We start from the raw sequence: 16,413 nt of genomic DNA, 5'->3' as shown, positions 1-16,413 counted from the left end.
TCCCACCCCCCTCCCTATCCCCGGGCTGGTAAGGGGTAGCTCTCATCCTGCCTCAGAGGAGCAGTGAAAAAAATGCAGGAAAATTCCTTTGAACCTTTAGGAGAAAGGTGTCATAATTACAATAATTATTATTATAGCAACTCACAGTCTGCTTTTAGGTTTGCCAAACAGTTTCCTTACCACCTGCCTTATGAGAGGGTTTTTATCCCCATTTTACTTATTTATTTTGGGGGGTAAGGCAGTTGGGGTTGTGACTTGCCCAGAATCACACAGCTAATTAAGTGTTATATGTCTGGGGTCGAATTTGAACTCAGGTTCTCGTGACTCCAGGGCTGGTGCTCTATTCACCGCGCCACCTAGCTGCCCGTATTTTACAAATCCCCTTTTTACAGGTGAGGAAACTGAGCCTCAGTTTCCTCCAGCGACTTGCCCCTAGTCACGCCGTGAGGAGGATCCGTGGGTATGAAGCCAGGTTTTTCCTGACTTCCAGGCTAATTGTTTTTTTCCACTTAGCCAGGCCGACCAATCTCATTCTACTATTGTTCAGTAGTTTCAGTTGTGTCCGATTCTTCCTGACCCCATTTGCGGTTTTCTTAGCAAAGATATTGGAGTGGTTTACCTTTTTCATCAGTTAATCAACATTTGTTAAGCGAATTCTTTGTACCAGACATCCTACCCTAAGTGCTGAGAATAGAGACAAGCAAAAGACTGAGTGATTGGGGCAAGAGGGTACTAATAGTTGGGGAAATCCAGAAAGACCTTGTTGTGTTACTTGAGTTGAGCCTTGTAGAGTTGTTTGTTTTTTCTATTTTTAGTAATTTTCTTCTTCCACAATAAAATGAAATTGCAAATTGCTAATTTCATCAATTTCCATGTGGCAGTGCTTTCACCTATCTACTCTTTGGAGTTAACATTTGCTGAATTTTGTTAAACCAAACCAGAGTATGATGTATTCAGTTTATTTTAGACATTTTTTTCATTCATTTCAATTCAATAACTGTTTTTCAAGCTCTTACAATTTACAAGTACTGTGCTAAGCACTGGGGATACAAAGGTAAAAGGAAAAAGCTTCAGCCTTCAAGGAGCTTAAATTCATTAGTATCCTTGTACAGAAAAATTCTGACTGTAAAACTGCTATGGGCAGTACTGTTGTGAATATGTGGACAAGAAATGTATCTTATTATATACATCAAAATGCAATATGAGAAGCAGAAAGATTGGAGACTTGAACTTTTTTTAAGCCAAGCAAATGATAGAAAATGTTTTTTTAATTTGGGCAGAGAGAGAAATTTAAATCCCTTCTTTGTTGCCAAAGTGTGGATCATGTAAGTCAAAGGAATTGTATACTTTTAAAAAAGACACTTGTCTGGCTTTTCTTTTTGACATATCAATTACTTTCTAATAAACAACCCAAAATAGCTTCCCCTTAAAAGTTAAGAAAATCTGTCGAAATTTTAGTTTAATTGTGTCATGACAAAGTTAGCAAGTGACATCAAGATGAACTTTTTTCTTCTGCACAAGAAAAAAAAATTGGGGAAATAAAAATCTTATCTTCTATTCAATTAACTGCTGTCTTTTTAAGCTTAGTAAAAGATCTGAAGTATTTGCATCAGTCAGAGGAGAGAGCTGTGATTTTGTCTTCAGCTCTCTTCTCTTGTCCTATACCATCTTAGTTGGTGATAGCATCAGTTCCAAAGGGTTCATTTATCATCTCTCTGCCAGTGATTCCCAAATCAATATTCCCAGCTCTCTCCTGAGCTCCAGGTTCCCAAATACCTTTTTTGACATCTCCAACTGAATTCCCTGTAGGCCTCTCAAAATCTATATGTCCAGAACAGAACTCATCTTCCTCTCCAGATCCTCCCCTCTTCTGAACTTCCCTATTCCTGTTGAGAGAAATCACACAAGTTGGCAAAGTCAGTGTCATCTTCAGCCCCTTTGTTGAACTCACTCCACCTATTCAGTCTGTTGTTATGTCTTGTCATTGATACTTTTTTTGACTTCTCTCTGATTCGTCCCCACCTCTCCACTCATACAGCCACCAGCCTGTTTCAGGCTCTCCTTTCCCCATGTCTGACTATTGCAGTAGCCTTTGAGTTGTCTCTTCACTTCAGATCTCTTCCTACTCCATCACTTAGCACAGTACCCGGCAAATGGACCATCTCCAGTTGTTATGATCTGTATCTGTCCACTGGACCCAGATGGCTCCAGAGGAGAAAGTGAGGCTGGTAATTTCTCACTCCCTCACTTAAATCTAATTCACCTGCATGTCATAGCATCCCCTCCCAAATGTCATGATCCTCTTTGAGAACAACAGCCTGGCAAATAGTCGGTGCTTAATAAATGCTCGTTGATTTGACTTGACTGGACTCCAGTCCATGCTTCACACAGTTGTCAAGAGTGATTTTCCTAAAGAATAGGCTTGACTATGTCACACCCTCTCCTCCAACTCACTAAATCCCAGTGGTTCCCTATTACCTTCACTAAGAAATAAAAAATCTTTTTAAAAAATTTGGTATTTAAAGTCCATCACAACCTTTCCTTTCTTTCTGTTCGTCTTATGCTTTACTCCCCTCCATTTACTATATGATCCTGCCACACTGGCCTTCTTGCACATGGAGTCATTTTCCAGCTCTGTGCCTTATCTCTGGCTATCCTCCATGTCAAGAATTCTCTCCTTTCTCATCTTGACCTCCCAGCTTCCTTGGTTTTCTTCAGTTCTCAGCCCAGCCCCTACCTTCTGCAGAAGGCCTTGTTCAGTTACACTGATATTAACCGTTGTCCACTCTGTATCTCTCATAGATGTTCATAGTTATTTGCCTGTTGTCTCCCCTGTTAACATGTGACCTTCTAGAGGGCAGGGGCCATTTTTACCTTTCTTTTCATTCACAGAACTTAGTGCCTGACAACACAGTAAGAGCTATTAAGCATTTATTAAAATGCTTGATGTTCATCAAGGGCCAGCAATTATTATGCAATCTAAGTATAGTAGTTGGTTGTACTTAAGCAATTACTTTTATTATTTTTTTTAGGCTTCTAGACAAGCTTCAGGTATTCCTGGGATTACTCCAACAGAAGAAAAGTAAGTACTTCTTTCTTTGGCATCAGATATAGTCAACTTGTAGTCATTACCTGCAAGAGAAGTACGTTGCTGTGCAGCCCATTTTCCTTTCAGATTCTTATTAGCTCTGTAGATCACACTACTCCTTTGTCAGTCTTTCTCTTTACTCTTTTATCAGTTAGCGAAATGCATCCTAGAAAGACCTGAAGAGGACCGTCTGATAACCAGAGGATATTACTTCATGCTATCCTTCTTCCCTTTTTCTCTTACTCAGGGTAGTGGTTATGTGGAAAAGGGAAAACATTAGAAGAAAGAAGGAAAAAGAACTTCTCAGGCTAATGCTCATTTTTCTTCCCCAGCATGGAATACACAATAATAAAAATTGGAACAGGATAGGGAAGCTTAAAGAATTGTGGGGTAACTTTGTTACCTGGTTTTAATTTTTGAAATTCCCAGAATATCAGACCTGCTCCAATTGAATTATAAATAAAAAATGTCAGTACCTTGGACATAAGTACTTTCAGAGATGGTGTTCTTTAGTACATGTGTAGCATTCTGCTTGGCCATCACAGGCACAAGATAGCTTATCAGGAAAGCCTTGTGGAGTACTGCCCACCCATTCTCCTGAAAGTAGCTTCCATAGGAACTGGCATGTGGAGTCAGTTGCCTCCTGTGACAATCCCAGAATCTCAGGACTAAAGAGAAATTTCATAGGCCAGCCTTCTCATTTTATAGGTGAAGAAACAAGAGTGACAGAATTAAGACTAAACCCAGATCCACTGATGCCCAGGCCAGTGCTCTTCCCATTACACCACTTATTCTACCTGATGTGTTAATGTGGGTTATGGTGTTTCATAGGACCATATCACCCAAGGAGATTACCCTTGTAGTTGTAATTGTTTCACCCATTGCTCTCCTCCAGATATCACTTATATATGCCCCTTCTAAGGCCAGAAACTGGTTCAGGACAGGGTTAAAGTGCTAGTCTGTTCTTAGTAGACTAGGGTGCTATTGTGATCTGTATCTGTTTAGTGGGGCTGGAGGTCTTTGGTCGGAAGGTATTGTGTTAAATACAGCTGTTTGGTTGTCTGTAATGATCTGTAGCACAAAGACCATGTCTCAATGGGAGTGAAGGTAGACTGAAGTAACAAAGACCAGGTTATAGTCAATTTATTAGCCAGGCTAATAGTAATCATAGTCAGAGTGAGGGTGAGGGCTGTTAGGATATTTTATGGTGTTTTATAGGATGACAGAGCAAAAGCCCAAGTAATATAGGTATGCCTTCTTCTGATTGGCTAGAAAGTAAAAACCTCTGACATCAGCTTGACATTACATCATTTGGACCTCCCCTTCTAAAACCCTCTTAACCATAAATAGACATGTGATTGGGGAATTTGGGAGTGACTGCAACAGCTTTGATTGAGTCATCGTGACATTTAGGTTAAGCAAGTTTCTCTGGAATGTAGGTGAGGGAGTGAAGTTACAAGGCAGGAGTTACAAGTCAAAAGACAAGGGTAGAAGTATAGTCCCAAGAACAGAATTGTGATTCAAGTGACCTCAGGTAAACTTGGCAAGGGTAAGAAACAAGGGGGAATATTAATCTAGCTGAAGTCTTAACAAAATAGAATTAAAAATCAGTTGTCAATTTCACAACCATTATTTGAGGCACAGTAACCTGAAACTTACACCTTTACTTACAGATAGACATGAGAATATAATAGGGGTACCAGCTGCCCCAGGATACCAAATCATGTCCTGAAGCCAATTGATGTTGAATTGTCTAGGCCTTTCTTATGTTTTGAGAGCATAGAAGGTGCAGAGTTGGTTACATTACTTTTTTTAATTAAAAAAAATTTTTTTAGTAAATACTATTTTATTTTTTCCAATTACATGTAAAGATAGATTTCAGCATTCATTTTTTGTAAGATTTTGAGTTCCATCTTTTTCTCCTTCCCCTTCCTTTCCCTAAGACAGCAAACAGTTTGATATAGGTTATATATGGACAACCATGATAAACATATTTCCACGTTAGTCATGTTGTGAAAGAAGAAACAGAACAAAAGGGGAAAAAAAAAAGAAAAAAAGTGAAAATAGTGTGCTTTGATCTGCATTCAGACTCCATAGTTCTTTCTCTGGGTGTAGATAGTATTTTCCATCATAAGTCTTTTGGAATTGTCTTGAATCATTGTATTGCTGAGAAGAGCTAAGTCAATCATAATTGATCATTGTACACTGTTGCTGTTACTGTGTACAGTGTCCTCCTGGTTCTGCTCACTTCACTCAGCATCATTTCATGTAAGTCTTTCCAGATTTTTCTGAAATCTGCCTTTTCATCACTTCTTATAATACAATAGTGGTTATGTTACTTTTGCAATTCTTCTGAGACTAATAAGTAAAATCAATTGTTTTTTTCCCCAAAATTTTGCTTTTCCACCAGAGATGGAAATCTTCCAGATATCGTAAACAGTGGGAGTTTACATGAATTCCTGGTTAATCTCCATGAGAGATATGGGCCAGTAGTGTCTTTCTGGTTTGGCAGGCGCCTTGTGGTTAGTTTGGGCACCATTGATGCACTAAAGCAACATATCAATCCCAATAGGACATGTAAGTTTAATTTTCTTTCTCATTTACTTTTAACCCATAGTTAAGTAATGAGTATATATTTACATTAAAGAGAGAGCTTGGTACACTTAATTAAAACCAAAGATACATGACATTGCACATTAGTTTGGTCATTTCTGAAAACGGGAGGAACAGTATTAATCATACTCATAGTTGTATTTTAAAAAATTAATGTTATTTTAAGTACTTTGCAAATATACTTTATATTCATTATACTAAGTTAGTATATGAATAGGTGCATCCTAGGAAAGTTATCTAAGAAGTAAATTTCTTGTCTTTTATAAAATCAGCGGGGAAAATTCTTCAATATGTTGAGCTGAAAACTTTTGGGAAGAAAAAGGTTAAAATGATGGCCAAGTCTGTGGTATGCTGTGTGAGAGACTTCTGGCCATGTTTTTTGCATCATTTTTATAACTTTGAAGCATTCACAGATATCTGCTTTTGTCTTCTCCTTTCCTTCTTCAAATCATGGGAATTTTTCTTATTTAACATCTGTAATTCTCAGAACTTCTGTCTGCCCTTCTGTTTTTGTCTGGGAATTTATAATGTCTAATAGAGAAAAGCTGCACTTCTCTACTGCAATCTGAAAATTCCTTAACATCACGTTATCCAGTTGTGTGAACAAATTAGTGTCCTATTTTATTGATCCTTAATTTTAAAGTTCTGTGAAACAAGTTTATATAAAGTGAATGATATTGTAATTGATCCTGTAGTGGTTATTTCAGCATACTAATCACTGACGTTAATGAGGGTAAAGATCATCTACCCACCAAGAGCAGTGTCCTTGGAGACACAAAACAAACTTATAACTTTGGGTTAGGTTTAAGTTGGGTGAGATCCATAATTGTAATTTTAAGTACAGGTAAATTTGGAAGCAGATGAAAGATAAATTCTTCATTCAGTTTTGAATTGAGGCAAATCCTTTAGCGTTTGCATTCAGATTTATCCAATTCCTTTTAAAATCTGCAAAGCATTTTTGTTTTTTGTTATTGTTGTTTTGCTACAGTGACTTCTCAGTCACTTGTGAAGAAAATTTAGTACATTTGACACAGCTCTCATAAGTGGATTCCTAGTCAACATTCCAATAACCTTGCCAATTTCCATTCCATTTTGAGCTCTTCAGTCTTGGGAAAGTAAATTGAGAGAACTGACAGAAAAAATGGTTGTGTTATAACCTGTAGTATTTTATCTTTTAAGGTTTCTGTGTATGTAGAACTGCAAGTGAGTATCTTGATTATTTATTTAAAAGTATTATGTTTGTCTATTTCAGCACATCCTTTTGAAACTATGCTAAAGCCTTTATTAAGGTATCAATCTGGTCTGAGTGGGGATGCAGCTGAGAATCACATGAGGAAAAAACTTTATGAAAATGGTGTGAACAAGTCTCTACAGAGTAATTTAGCTATCATGGTCAAGGTAAGGTGGCATATAATTGGGCTTAGGTTTTACAGTAGATATAAGTTGTATAACTGCACAAATAGCTGTCTCTCAATAGTTGAAATTTTAAAATAATTGCATTTCTAATCCATATAGGTGACTTTTTTGTTGTAATTATTATCATTCCCTTTCATTGCATATCTTAATCTTTGTATTTATGAAATATATATTTTTTCAATCTAACACTCAAGTACACAAACTAAAATCATAAGATTGGGAAGGGCTTTATCTCTGTTCTAAATAAGAAATGTAAAGAGAATTAGGAACTGTAAGAATTTGTCATTGATGAGTTTGATAAATGGTCACTGTTGAAGATGTGCAGGAATGCTTTATTTTTGTGAACTAGCTAGTTTGCTCAAGAAATAAAATAAGAAAATGGTAAAATGTACATGAAATTCCATAAGGAGCTCTAAGAAGCAAAGAAAATGTAACTTTCAAGGGGGAATAAGAGATGGGTTAGAGCATCGTTCTTACTTTAAAAAGTGCTTTGATGTAAATGTACCTCTCAGTTTCTTTTCATAAACAGAGTAACATCTTGTATTAAGCCAGTGTTATATAAGTTTGTTGATTGTATACTCCTGATAAATGCAAGAGCAAAAATGTGATATTTGGAAATGGACGGGGGGTAAGGGAGGAGACATTTCTTTAGCTCAGTACCCAGTTTCGTTTTTGAACAGTTGCCATTTGAAAAAAATAAATTCTCTGTTAAAAAAATGTTTGTCATGTACTATGAAGATAGGAAGGGTTACTATCCTTAATGGCCTCCTGATAGTAGGAGTTTGTAACTAGTGTTTGGACCTGACCAGATATGTACAGGAAAAAAATCTATGCTATAAGCAACACTTTAAAAAATAAATTAGTGACAAATTTTTGAAAAATCTCAGAGAAGATTCCAGAAGAATGGGGAAAAAATGATACTTTTTACAATAATTTAAAAAAAAAGATGGAGGGACAGAGCCAAGATGGCAAAGTAAAAGCAGTGGCTTGCTTGAGCTATCCCCCAAACTCCTCTAAATACTTATAAAAAATGGCTCTAAACAAATTCTAAAGCAGCAGAACCCACAAAAAGACAGAATGAAACAAATTTACAGCCCAAGACAGCCTGGATGGTTGATCAGAAAGGTATATCACGCCAAGTAGGGAGAGGAGCATAGTTTGGCGTGTGCACGTAGGCCTCAGCAAACCTGGACAGGCCTTAGAGGACTGAATTTCAGGAGGCAGTTGCGGTTTCCAGACTTCTCAACCCATGAACGCCAAAGACAACTTAGAAGGTCAGTAGGAAAAGTCTGTGTCTGCGGTGCAAGAGAGAAGCACAGGGTCCCAGCCCCAGTCCCTGAATTGCGGCCCTGGGGCAGTGGCTGCTTCCTGAGCTTCCAGCCCACAAACTGGAATCGAGGTGGAATCGAGTGGCTGATCAGAGGGGGATTGCAGGGCTCTCTTTGCTGGTGCAGGATTCTCTTGTTTTGCCCATGCTTGGATCTGGATCACAGTTCTAGGTGGCGGTCCTGGGGGGAGGAAAAGTGCTGGTGTGGTGGAGCTTGTAGTGGCTGTGGAGAGGAAACCTTCCTCACAGTTTCAAGACAGAAAAGAGTGCTTGTGGTCACTCATAGACCAGAACACAGGCCAGGAAAGGAGTGAACACCTAGTCCTTGACCATACCACCTTGGAAGAACTGAAAATTTACAGGTCCCTAGAAGTATCTCTGAAAACAGCTGCACAAAACCCCTGAAGCTTGGGGCAGTACATTCTCCACACTGGAAGCAGATCCCTACCTTAACAAAGAGTTTATAACTCAAGTGATTGGCTGAGATCATGAGCAAGCAGCGCAAAAAGAGTCAGACCATAGAATCTTACTTTGGTGACAAAGAAGATCAAAACATACAACCAGAAGAAGACAACAAAGTCAAAGCTCCTACGTCCAAAGCCTCCAAGAAAAATATGAATTGGTCTCAGGCCATGGAAGAGCTCAAAAAGGATTTTGAGAAGCAAGTAAGAGAAGCAGAGGAAAAACTGAGAGTGATACAAGAAAATCATGAAAAACAAGTCAACAGCTTGCTAAGGGAGACCCAAAAAAATACTGAAGAAAATAACACCTTAACAAAATAGCCTAACCCAAATGGCAAAAGAGGTCCAAAAAGCCAATGAGGAGAAGAATGCCCTAAAAAGCAAAATTGGCCAAAAGGAAGTGCAAAAGCTTACTGAAGAAAATGCTTCCTTAAAAATTAGAATGGAGTACTTGGAAGCTAGTGACTTTATGAGAAATCAAGACACTGTAAAACAAATCCAAAAGAATGAAAAAATAGAAAACAATGTGAAATATCTCATTGGAAAAACAACTGACCTGGAAAATAGATCCAGGAGAGAGAATTTAAAAATTATTGGACTATCTGAAAGCCATGATCAACAAAAGAGCCTGAACAGCATCTTTCAAGAAATTATCAAGGAAAACTGCCCTGATATTTTAGAACCACAGCCACAAAATAGAAATTGAAAGAATCCACTGATCACCTCCTGAAAGACATCCCCAAAGGAAAACTCCTGGGAATATTGTAGCCAAATAAAAAAAAAAGATGACCCAGAAGATACTTGAAACTACTCACCCATATTCTACTCTCTAATTTCTGTAACAAATTTATAAGATTGGATAATACACTCTTTGTGAATATTCCTCATGAAAGGTATGCAGGCAGATCTTCGCAAATGATTTTCCAGTAAATCACATCTTCATAGAAATAAACAGAGATATAAAGAATCCCTATTTGTTGATTTAATTTTTTTTTTACTCCATTGACAAAATGCAGTTTTCAAGGCTTTCTTCAAATAATTGTCTTCCATACATATGTTAAATTCATGTAAGATCCTGTAATAGAAATGATTATGGAAACAACTTTCTTCGACAATCTACTCAGTTTCAGCATCAAGGGGGAACAAAACCCATCAAGCTGAGGTGTTCACCAGTCTCCTGGAGGTTGTGCTGTGCAGAATCCAAATAGAAGAAGATTTGCTGATCAATGGCAGTGTTCTTTAAGTGCTTCGTGGATAATAATGTCTTTTGATTTCATTGTGATCGTTATATCTAGCCTGGTTAGGCTATAGAGCCCTCCTAAATTAGGTGTGTGATTTTTTAAGGCATATAACATTTTGTTGCTTTGGCAGTCCATTGAGTTAGTGTCTGTCTCTGTTTCTTTCTCTCTTCATTATGTTATCTTATCTATCCATCCATCTATCTGTCTATCTGTCTATGTTTTTTTTCTTTTTTCTTTTTTAAGGCAGTTGGGGTTAAGTGACTTGCCCAGGGTCACACAGCTAGTAAGTGTCAAGTGTTTGATCTGAGACCAGATTTGAACTCAGGTACTCCTGACTTCAGGGCTGGTGCTCTTATCCACTGCACCACCTAGCTGCCTCTCTTGTCTATCTGTGTTGAAGTAGCTGTTTTAGTATCATCAGTATCTAGAATAATAGGCCTGTGGCCCTCTAGAGTTAGTCAGTAAACATTTACTAAGCCTTTACTATATGCCATGCACTGTGCTAAGTGCTAGGGATACAAAGAAAGGCATGTCAGTCCTTGCCCTTAAGGAGCTCATAATCTAAGTGGGGGAAGAGAACAAATAAAAAGAAATTTTTAAAAAGCAGAGATTACCTAGTTTGGGATGCCTGATTAAGTCATGCAGCTGGGGTGGGAAATGATCCGAGAAGCTGAGAGTTTCAGAGTTGATTTTGTCTTGTAGAGTGACTAGTTTATGGAGATCTTGAAGTCCAGGAAAGCAGCCAGGTGGGAAATGATGATCTGAATTGTCTGACAGCCCTCCTTAAATGGTGGAGGATCAAAAAGAAGCTCTCCATTGTCCACCCTCCAGTCTCTCCAGTCAGGGAGGGAGGGGCTCCAGGGTCAGAAAAGGGGGAAAGGCTGTCTGCTCAGGGTATATGTGCCCCATTTTTGTGTCCTTTCTATATGGGCCCTATTTTTTTCTTTTCTTTTTTTTTTTTTTTGGGCAATGGGGGTTAAGTGACTGCCCAGGGTCACACAGCTAGTAAGTGTTATGTGTCTGAAGCCGGATTTGAACTCAGGTCCTCCTGACTCCAGGGCCGGTGCTCTATCCATTGCACCACCTAGCTGCCCCCTATATGGGCCCTATTTTTGCCTAAATACTAATATGCTTCCTGACTTCTGGTATTCGTATAAGGCAGAAGAAATGAAAGAAATAAGTGTTTCAGTTTTGTCTCTTCTGTTCGGAGTCAGCTCATTGTCCATCTGCAATCAGCATATTACATGAAGACTGAGCAGCATAGAAGTATTTAGGCAAAATGGGACACATATGTAAAGTAAGGAGTGCTATCTTAATCAGTCTACTTTTCCCTTCTCTTCCTGTTTACCATTGTTTGTGCCATTGTGAATTAATGAATAGATGCTGTCCTAAAGAGCTACAGGGCTCTGTGCTATAGAAAATTCTTTATCATTGATTGGTACCAAGAGATAAATGGCATATATCTCAAATATACAGATAGCAAGCTGGGAGGGAAAGCTACTAATATACTGAATGACATTTGAGATCCAACAAATATTTCAATGAGCTACACAGAGACTAGATCTAAGTGGAAGAGATATAATAGGGAGAAATAAGGAGTGCTGTGCTTGAGTTCAAAGAATTGATTCACATTGGTGGAGGAGAAGTGACTAAATGGCAAGAAATTCAACTGGGGGAAAAAAACTGGTGATTTTAGTTGACTATAAAATCACCATTGAACGGCAGCGTAGTGTATTGGAGAGTAGGCTGGTCTCCAAACAGAATGGACTGGGGTTCAGATTAGACTCTTGACACATACTGATATGATCTTAGGTATGAACCTCTGAGTGCCACTGGTAATTTCCAAAATGATCAAGTTGCAGCAGTTTCAGATCTATATTGGTAGAGAGTTTCTTCACTGGGAGCTCCCTTTGCTGATAAAATCATGGGTCCAGCCCCTTCCAAACTGAACATGTAGTCAATGAACAGCAAAAAGCACTAGTGCCATCTTAAGGTGCATTAACAGAAATGAGGAAGATGGTGGACATACTTTGTTCTGACTGCATATGAAGATTATGTTTACTTTGAGGTGCATATTTAATAGAGAAAAATTATTTCCAAGGTATCATTCGTCTTGTGGAAGTTGACCTATGTGATAAAAGAACTTGAATGACCAATTGATGATATTATGGGTGTTTAGCCCAGAAAAAAGAAGAGGACATAATTAATTGTAACCTCCAAATATTGGAAGAGTTGTCATGTGAAAGATCGAACTTATTCTGCTTAACCCAGAGGATGTTTTTGGACCAATAAGTGCACATTACAAGAAATCTGAATGAAATAATGAAAAAATATTCTCAACAATAGAGCTGTCTAAAAATTAAGTGGGATGCGTTATAAGATAGTAGGTTCCCTATCACTTGGAGGTGTTAAAAAAGCTTGCCATTGAAATTATAGGGAATATGTATGTTTCAGGTAGGGGTTAGAATTGGTGACCATTGTGGTCCCTTATAATTATAACATTCTATTATTTATCTGGTGCAGTTTTATAAAAGAGATTCTAAATAAAAGGAATTGGAAAGATGTAACTCCTCATTTACCAAGAAACAGACATCCTTAAAGGACATATGAGACCATCATCATTAAATTCTGTATACCATAATATTATTATTATTATATAGAAATGCTGTTGATTTTTGAGAGTTTATTTTGTAGCCTGCAACTTTGTGGAAGCTGTTAATTGCCTCAATAAGTATATATGCTGATTCCCTTTAAAAAATTCTGTACATCAAGCATTTGGGTACTATTAGATACTTTAACTCTAGCTAATTGACCTTGACAACTTCAGAAAGAACATTGTATTTGGAGGCAGAAGACGAGTTCAAATCCTGGCTCTCTCACTTAATAGATGTATTTAACTCTCTGGGCTTCAGTTTCCTGAAGATGTTGAAGAACCCTGACAGCTCTGAGTCTTTTAATTTCATCAGCTTTTTCCCGCCCCCCCACCCCAGGCTTTGGATTTTATATTTACATTACTTACATTGATTTTTAGCAGTTGACCCATTCCCCAACTGCTCTGCCCAACTACTCAGCTTTGCTGCATAAAATAATAGTGTATTACTGATTTTAGTACTATTTCTGCTGCCAGTATGTGCTGATATGTTTTTTCTCCACATGTTATCAATCCAGTTTATCCTGTCCAGGGCCCATTGATTTACAGTCATGCGCACTGCCTCTCTTTTCCTGGGGCTGAAGGGTCATATTTGATGTGACCCATGAAGCATACCATCTTTTTAGCATCAGCAGAGTAGGACCCCAAAGATCCACAGAGCTGAAAAGGCCTAACTCGTTGGCCAAATGGAGCCTGCATCTTCAAAGTTGGGCCTCACTCATACAGTGTGAGGCTGGGAATGAAATTTGTACCATGTGACTCTATTGAACAACTTGTAAAAAAGGGATGCTACCTAAATGCTTTTTCAATTACAGTGTCCACCTGAGTGAATGCTACAAGAAAGTGAAAAAATGGAAAAATGGCCCCAATCAGTAGTCATATATCAAAAGGTTTATAGTAGCACTTTTTATAGTAACAATTGGAAACAGGATGGATGCCCATTTGGAATCACAAATTATGGGATACAAATAATTGAACATAGTGGATAGGAAATTGATCAGGACCTTTGACCAATTGTTTTCCCCCCAGTCCAGATATTGAGTAAGTAATAGAGACAGCAGAGTTTTAAAGTGCAAAGAAGTGTGTATGTGCTGTTACCCCTTTAAGGATTGGATGGGAAAGAGATTGGTCATCCCTTTAAAAAAAAAAAAGCCAAAACACACTTCTCTGGGAAATGAATTGAGACAGGAGACAGCTTTGAGAAGTGACTGTCACCCACATGTACAAAAATATACATAGCAGCTCTTTTTGTGGTGGCAAAGAATTGGAAATTGAGAGGATGCCCATCAGTTGGGGAATGGCTGAGCAAGTTGTGGTATATGAATGTAATGGAATACTATTGTGCTATAAGAAATGATGAACAGGCTGACTTCAGAAAAACCTGGAAAGACTTATATGGTCTGATGCTGAGTGAAGTGAGCAGAACCAAGAGGACTTTGTGCACAATAGCAGCCACGTTATGCAATGACTAAGAATGTTAAACTGAACCCTTCTCAGCATTACGAGGATCTAAGACATCTCCAGAGGCCTCGGGATGGAAAATGCTGTCCACGTCCAAAGAAAGAACTATGGAAGTCGAATCACTCTCACTTATTTTTACCTTCTGTTGAGTTTTGTTTCATCTTTCTGATGGTTCCTCCTATTGGTTATAATTTTTACTTACAACTTCACTAATGTGAAAATATGTGTAATGGGTATATAAATGTAAAGCCTATGTCAGATTGTGCGCCGTCTTGGGAGGGTGGGGGGAGGAGAAAAAGGGAGAAAAATTTTCAACTCAAACGCATATGGAAAAAAAAAATAAAAAAAAAGAAGTGACTGTCAGCAAGAAAGCCAGGTACAGAAGAATCCAGTCCTTGGCAGGGGGAGGGAGATTCCTCCCCCACCTCCATCTGCCATGGTGTTTTTACTCACCTAGTAGGGAGACACTGTGTCCAACCAGTTCAGGTTCAGAAAGCCCAGGAGAGACAAGGCATGAAATTTGAGGAGCTTTGTGAGTCAGGAGAGGCCATTGAGGGTTGAGCTGCAGAGAACAGGGAGCCCTGCAAGGACACTAAACTGAGGAGACACAGCTTGAAGACACCACAAGGAGAGAAAAGGCAGCGCTAGGGTCCTGTCAGAAGTGTAAGGACCAGGCCACCTCTGTTCCCTTTGTGTGTGCTTCTCCTAGTGTCCTCTCTATATAATCCCTCTTCCCACTGACACTGTGTATTTGTAGTAGAGTGTGCTCCAAACTATAGGAGGAATAATTTGTTACTATGATTATGTTATGCCCTTTCAATAATGCCTTTGCTTTGAGCTAATTGTTTCTGCTGGCTGATGAAAGGTAAATACCCTGAGAGCTCAGGAGCTGTGATGTTAGAAATGCTGACTCAGAGTACCTTGAGCCCCTGGGAGCTGTAAGCTGGGGAACTCAGTCTTCAAGTATAAAGTAGGATGCTCCCCACATAGAAGGTGCTATGTGAACAGTATTGTGTAATAGCAAATTGCAACTATAAGGAATTTGGAGAAACATAGGAAGTTTATGTAAACTACCAGAAGAATGGTTGGCCTGTGCCTGTAATAATGCTAATGAAATTTACTCACTGAAAGCCAGCCCAATTCCAAGTAACTGAAAGACCAGTTATGGCCCAGAGAGCTGTCAGCAGAATGGGGAGGGTTTGGAGGCATTTTGCCTACCTTGTCAAACTAGTGCATCAGCAGTTTTTGCTGCTTTTATTTAATTCAAACTAGGATGGGGTGGGAGGGTGGAGAGAAGATAATAATAAAAAATGACTGATTGTCAAACCAAAAGGTGTCAATAAAATTTATTTTTAAAATACTTTAAAAATTATCAGGAAGAGATAATTAATTGTTATAGTTTTCTCTTCTGTTTTCAGCTTTCAGAAGAATTATCAAGAAAATGGCTGTCGTACCCAGAATCTCAGCATGTGCCTCTTTGCCACCACACACTTGGCTATGCCATGAAGGCTGTTACACAAATGGCTTTGGGCAGTAGCTTTGAAGATGACCAGGAGGTCATTCGCTTTCAGAAGAATCACAGCACAGTAAGTAGAGGGTCAAATTCAGAATTGTTTTTGTCTATACAGATGGGGAATGTTTCTTATTTTATCTCATGGTAGACAGAGGAGTGTTCTTAAGCTCTGATGTGCAGAAAATCACTGTGTTCATTAAAGGGAAATGGGGGTAGGGGGGTGGGAGGGAGAAAAGAAAGAAACCAAATTGCCTTGTCTTTTTGTGCAGAAAAGAACAATTCAAGCCCCCCCCCCCAATCTTCATTACATTCATATTTTAAAATGCAAAATTGAGGGTAACTTTTAAAACGTAACAAGTACCTAACTTTGTTTCTGAACAAGGTGAATTGCCTTGGATATTCTGAATTTAGTCTGGATAGATAGTGTCCAGGTCAAACACAGTTCGGGTCTTTTCTTAGACCTCATCTTTTTTGACATCTGTAGTTTTTGACCCTGTCAGCCATTCCTGCTTGGCTTCTGAATACAACTCTCTCTTGTGTCCTTTATGTCTCTCTTTTTTTTTTATAATTAATTTTTTTCTTTTTAGTTTTCAACATTTACTTCCATAAGATGTTGAGTTTTACCTTGTTTCCCCCTCCCACT

General features: G+C 38.5%; 1 protein-coding gene across 1 annotated transcript in view; it reads left to right on the top strand.

Moving 5' to 3' along the window:
- The window catches only part of CYP20A1 (cytochrome P450 family 20 subfamily A member 1), a 51,273-nt gene that overhangs the window by 515 nt on the left and 34,345 nt on the right, over window positions 1-16,413 (top strand). Inside the window, exons 2-5 of the mRNA XM_020972841.2 lie at window positions 3,033-3,082; window positions 5,499-5,665; window positions 6,954-7,099; window positions 15,676-15,843. Coding sequence (XP_020828500.1) covers window positions 3,033-3,082; window positions 5,499-5,665; window positions 6,954-7,099; window positions 15,676-15,843 — 531 coding nt within the window. The remainder of the gene's footprint in view (window positions 1-3,032; window positions 3,083-5,498; window positions 5,666-6,953; window positions 7,100-15,675; window positions 15,844-16,413) is intronic.

This window comes from Phascolarctos cinereus, unplaced genomic scaffold (genome assembly GCF_003287225.1).
Source record: "Phascolarctos cinereus isolate Bilbo 61053 unplaced genomic scaffold, phaCin_HiC Scaffold_7;HRSCAF=346, whole genome shotgun sequence".
NCBI classification, from domain to species: domain Eukaryota; kingdom Metazoa; phylum Chordata; class Mammalia; order Diprotodontia; family Phascolarctidae; genus Phascolarctos; species Phascolarctos cinereus.
The sequence above is the reverse complement of the archived record's forward strand: the minus strand, read 5'-3'. Positions and strand labels throughout refer to the sequence as shown.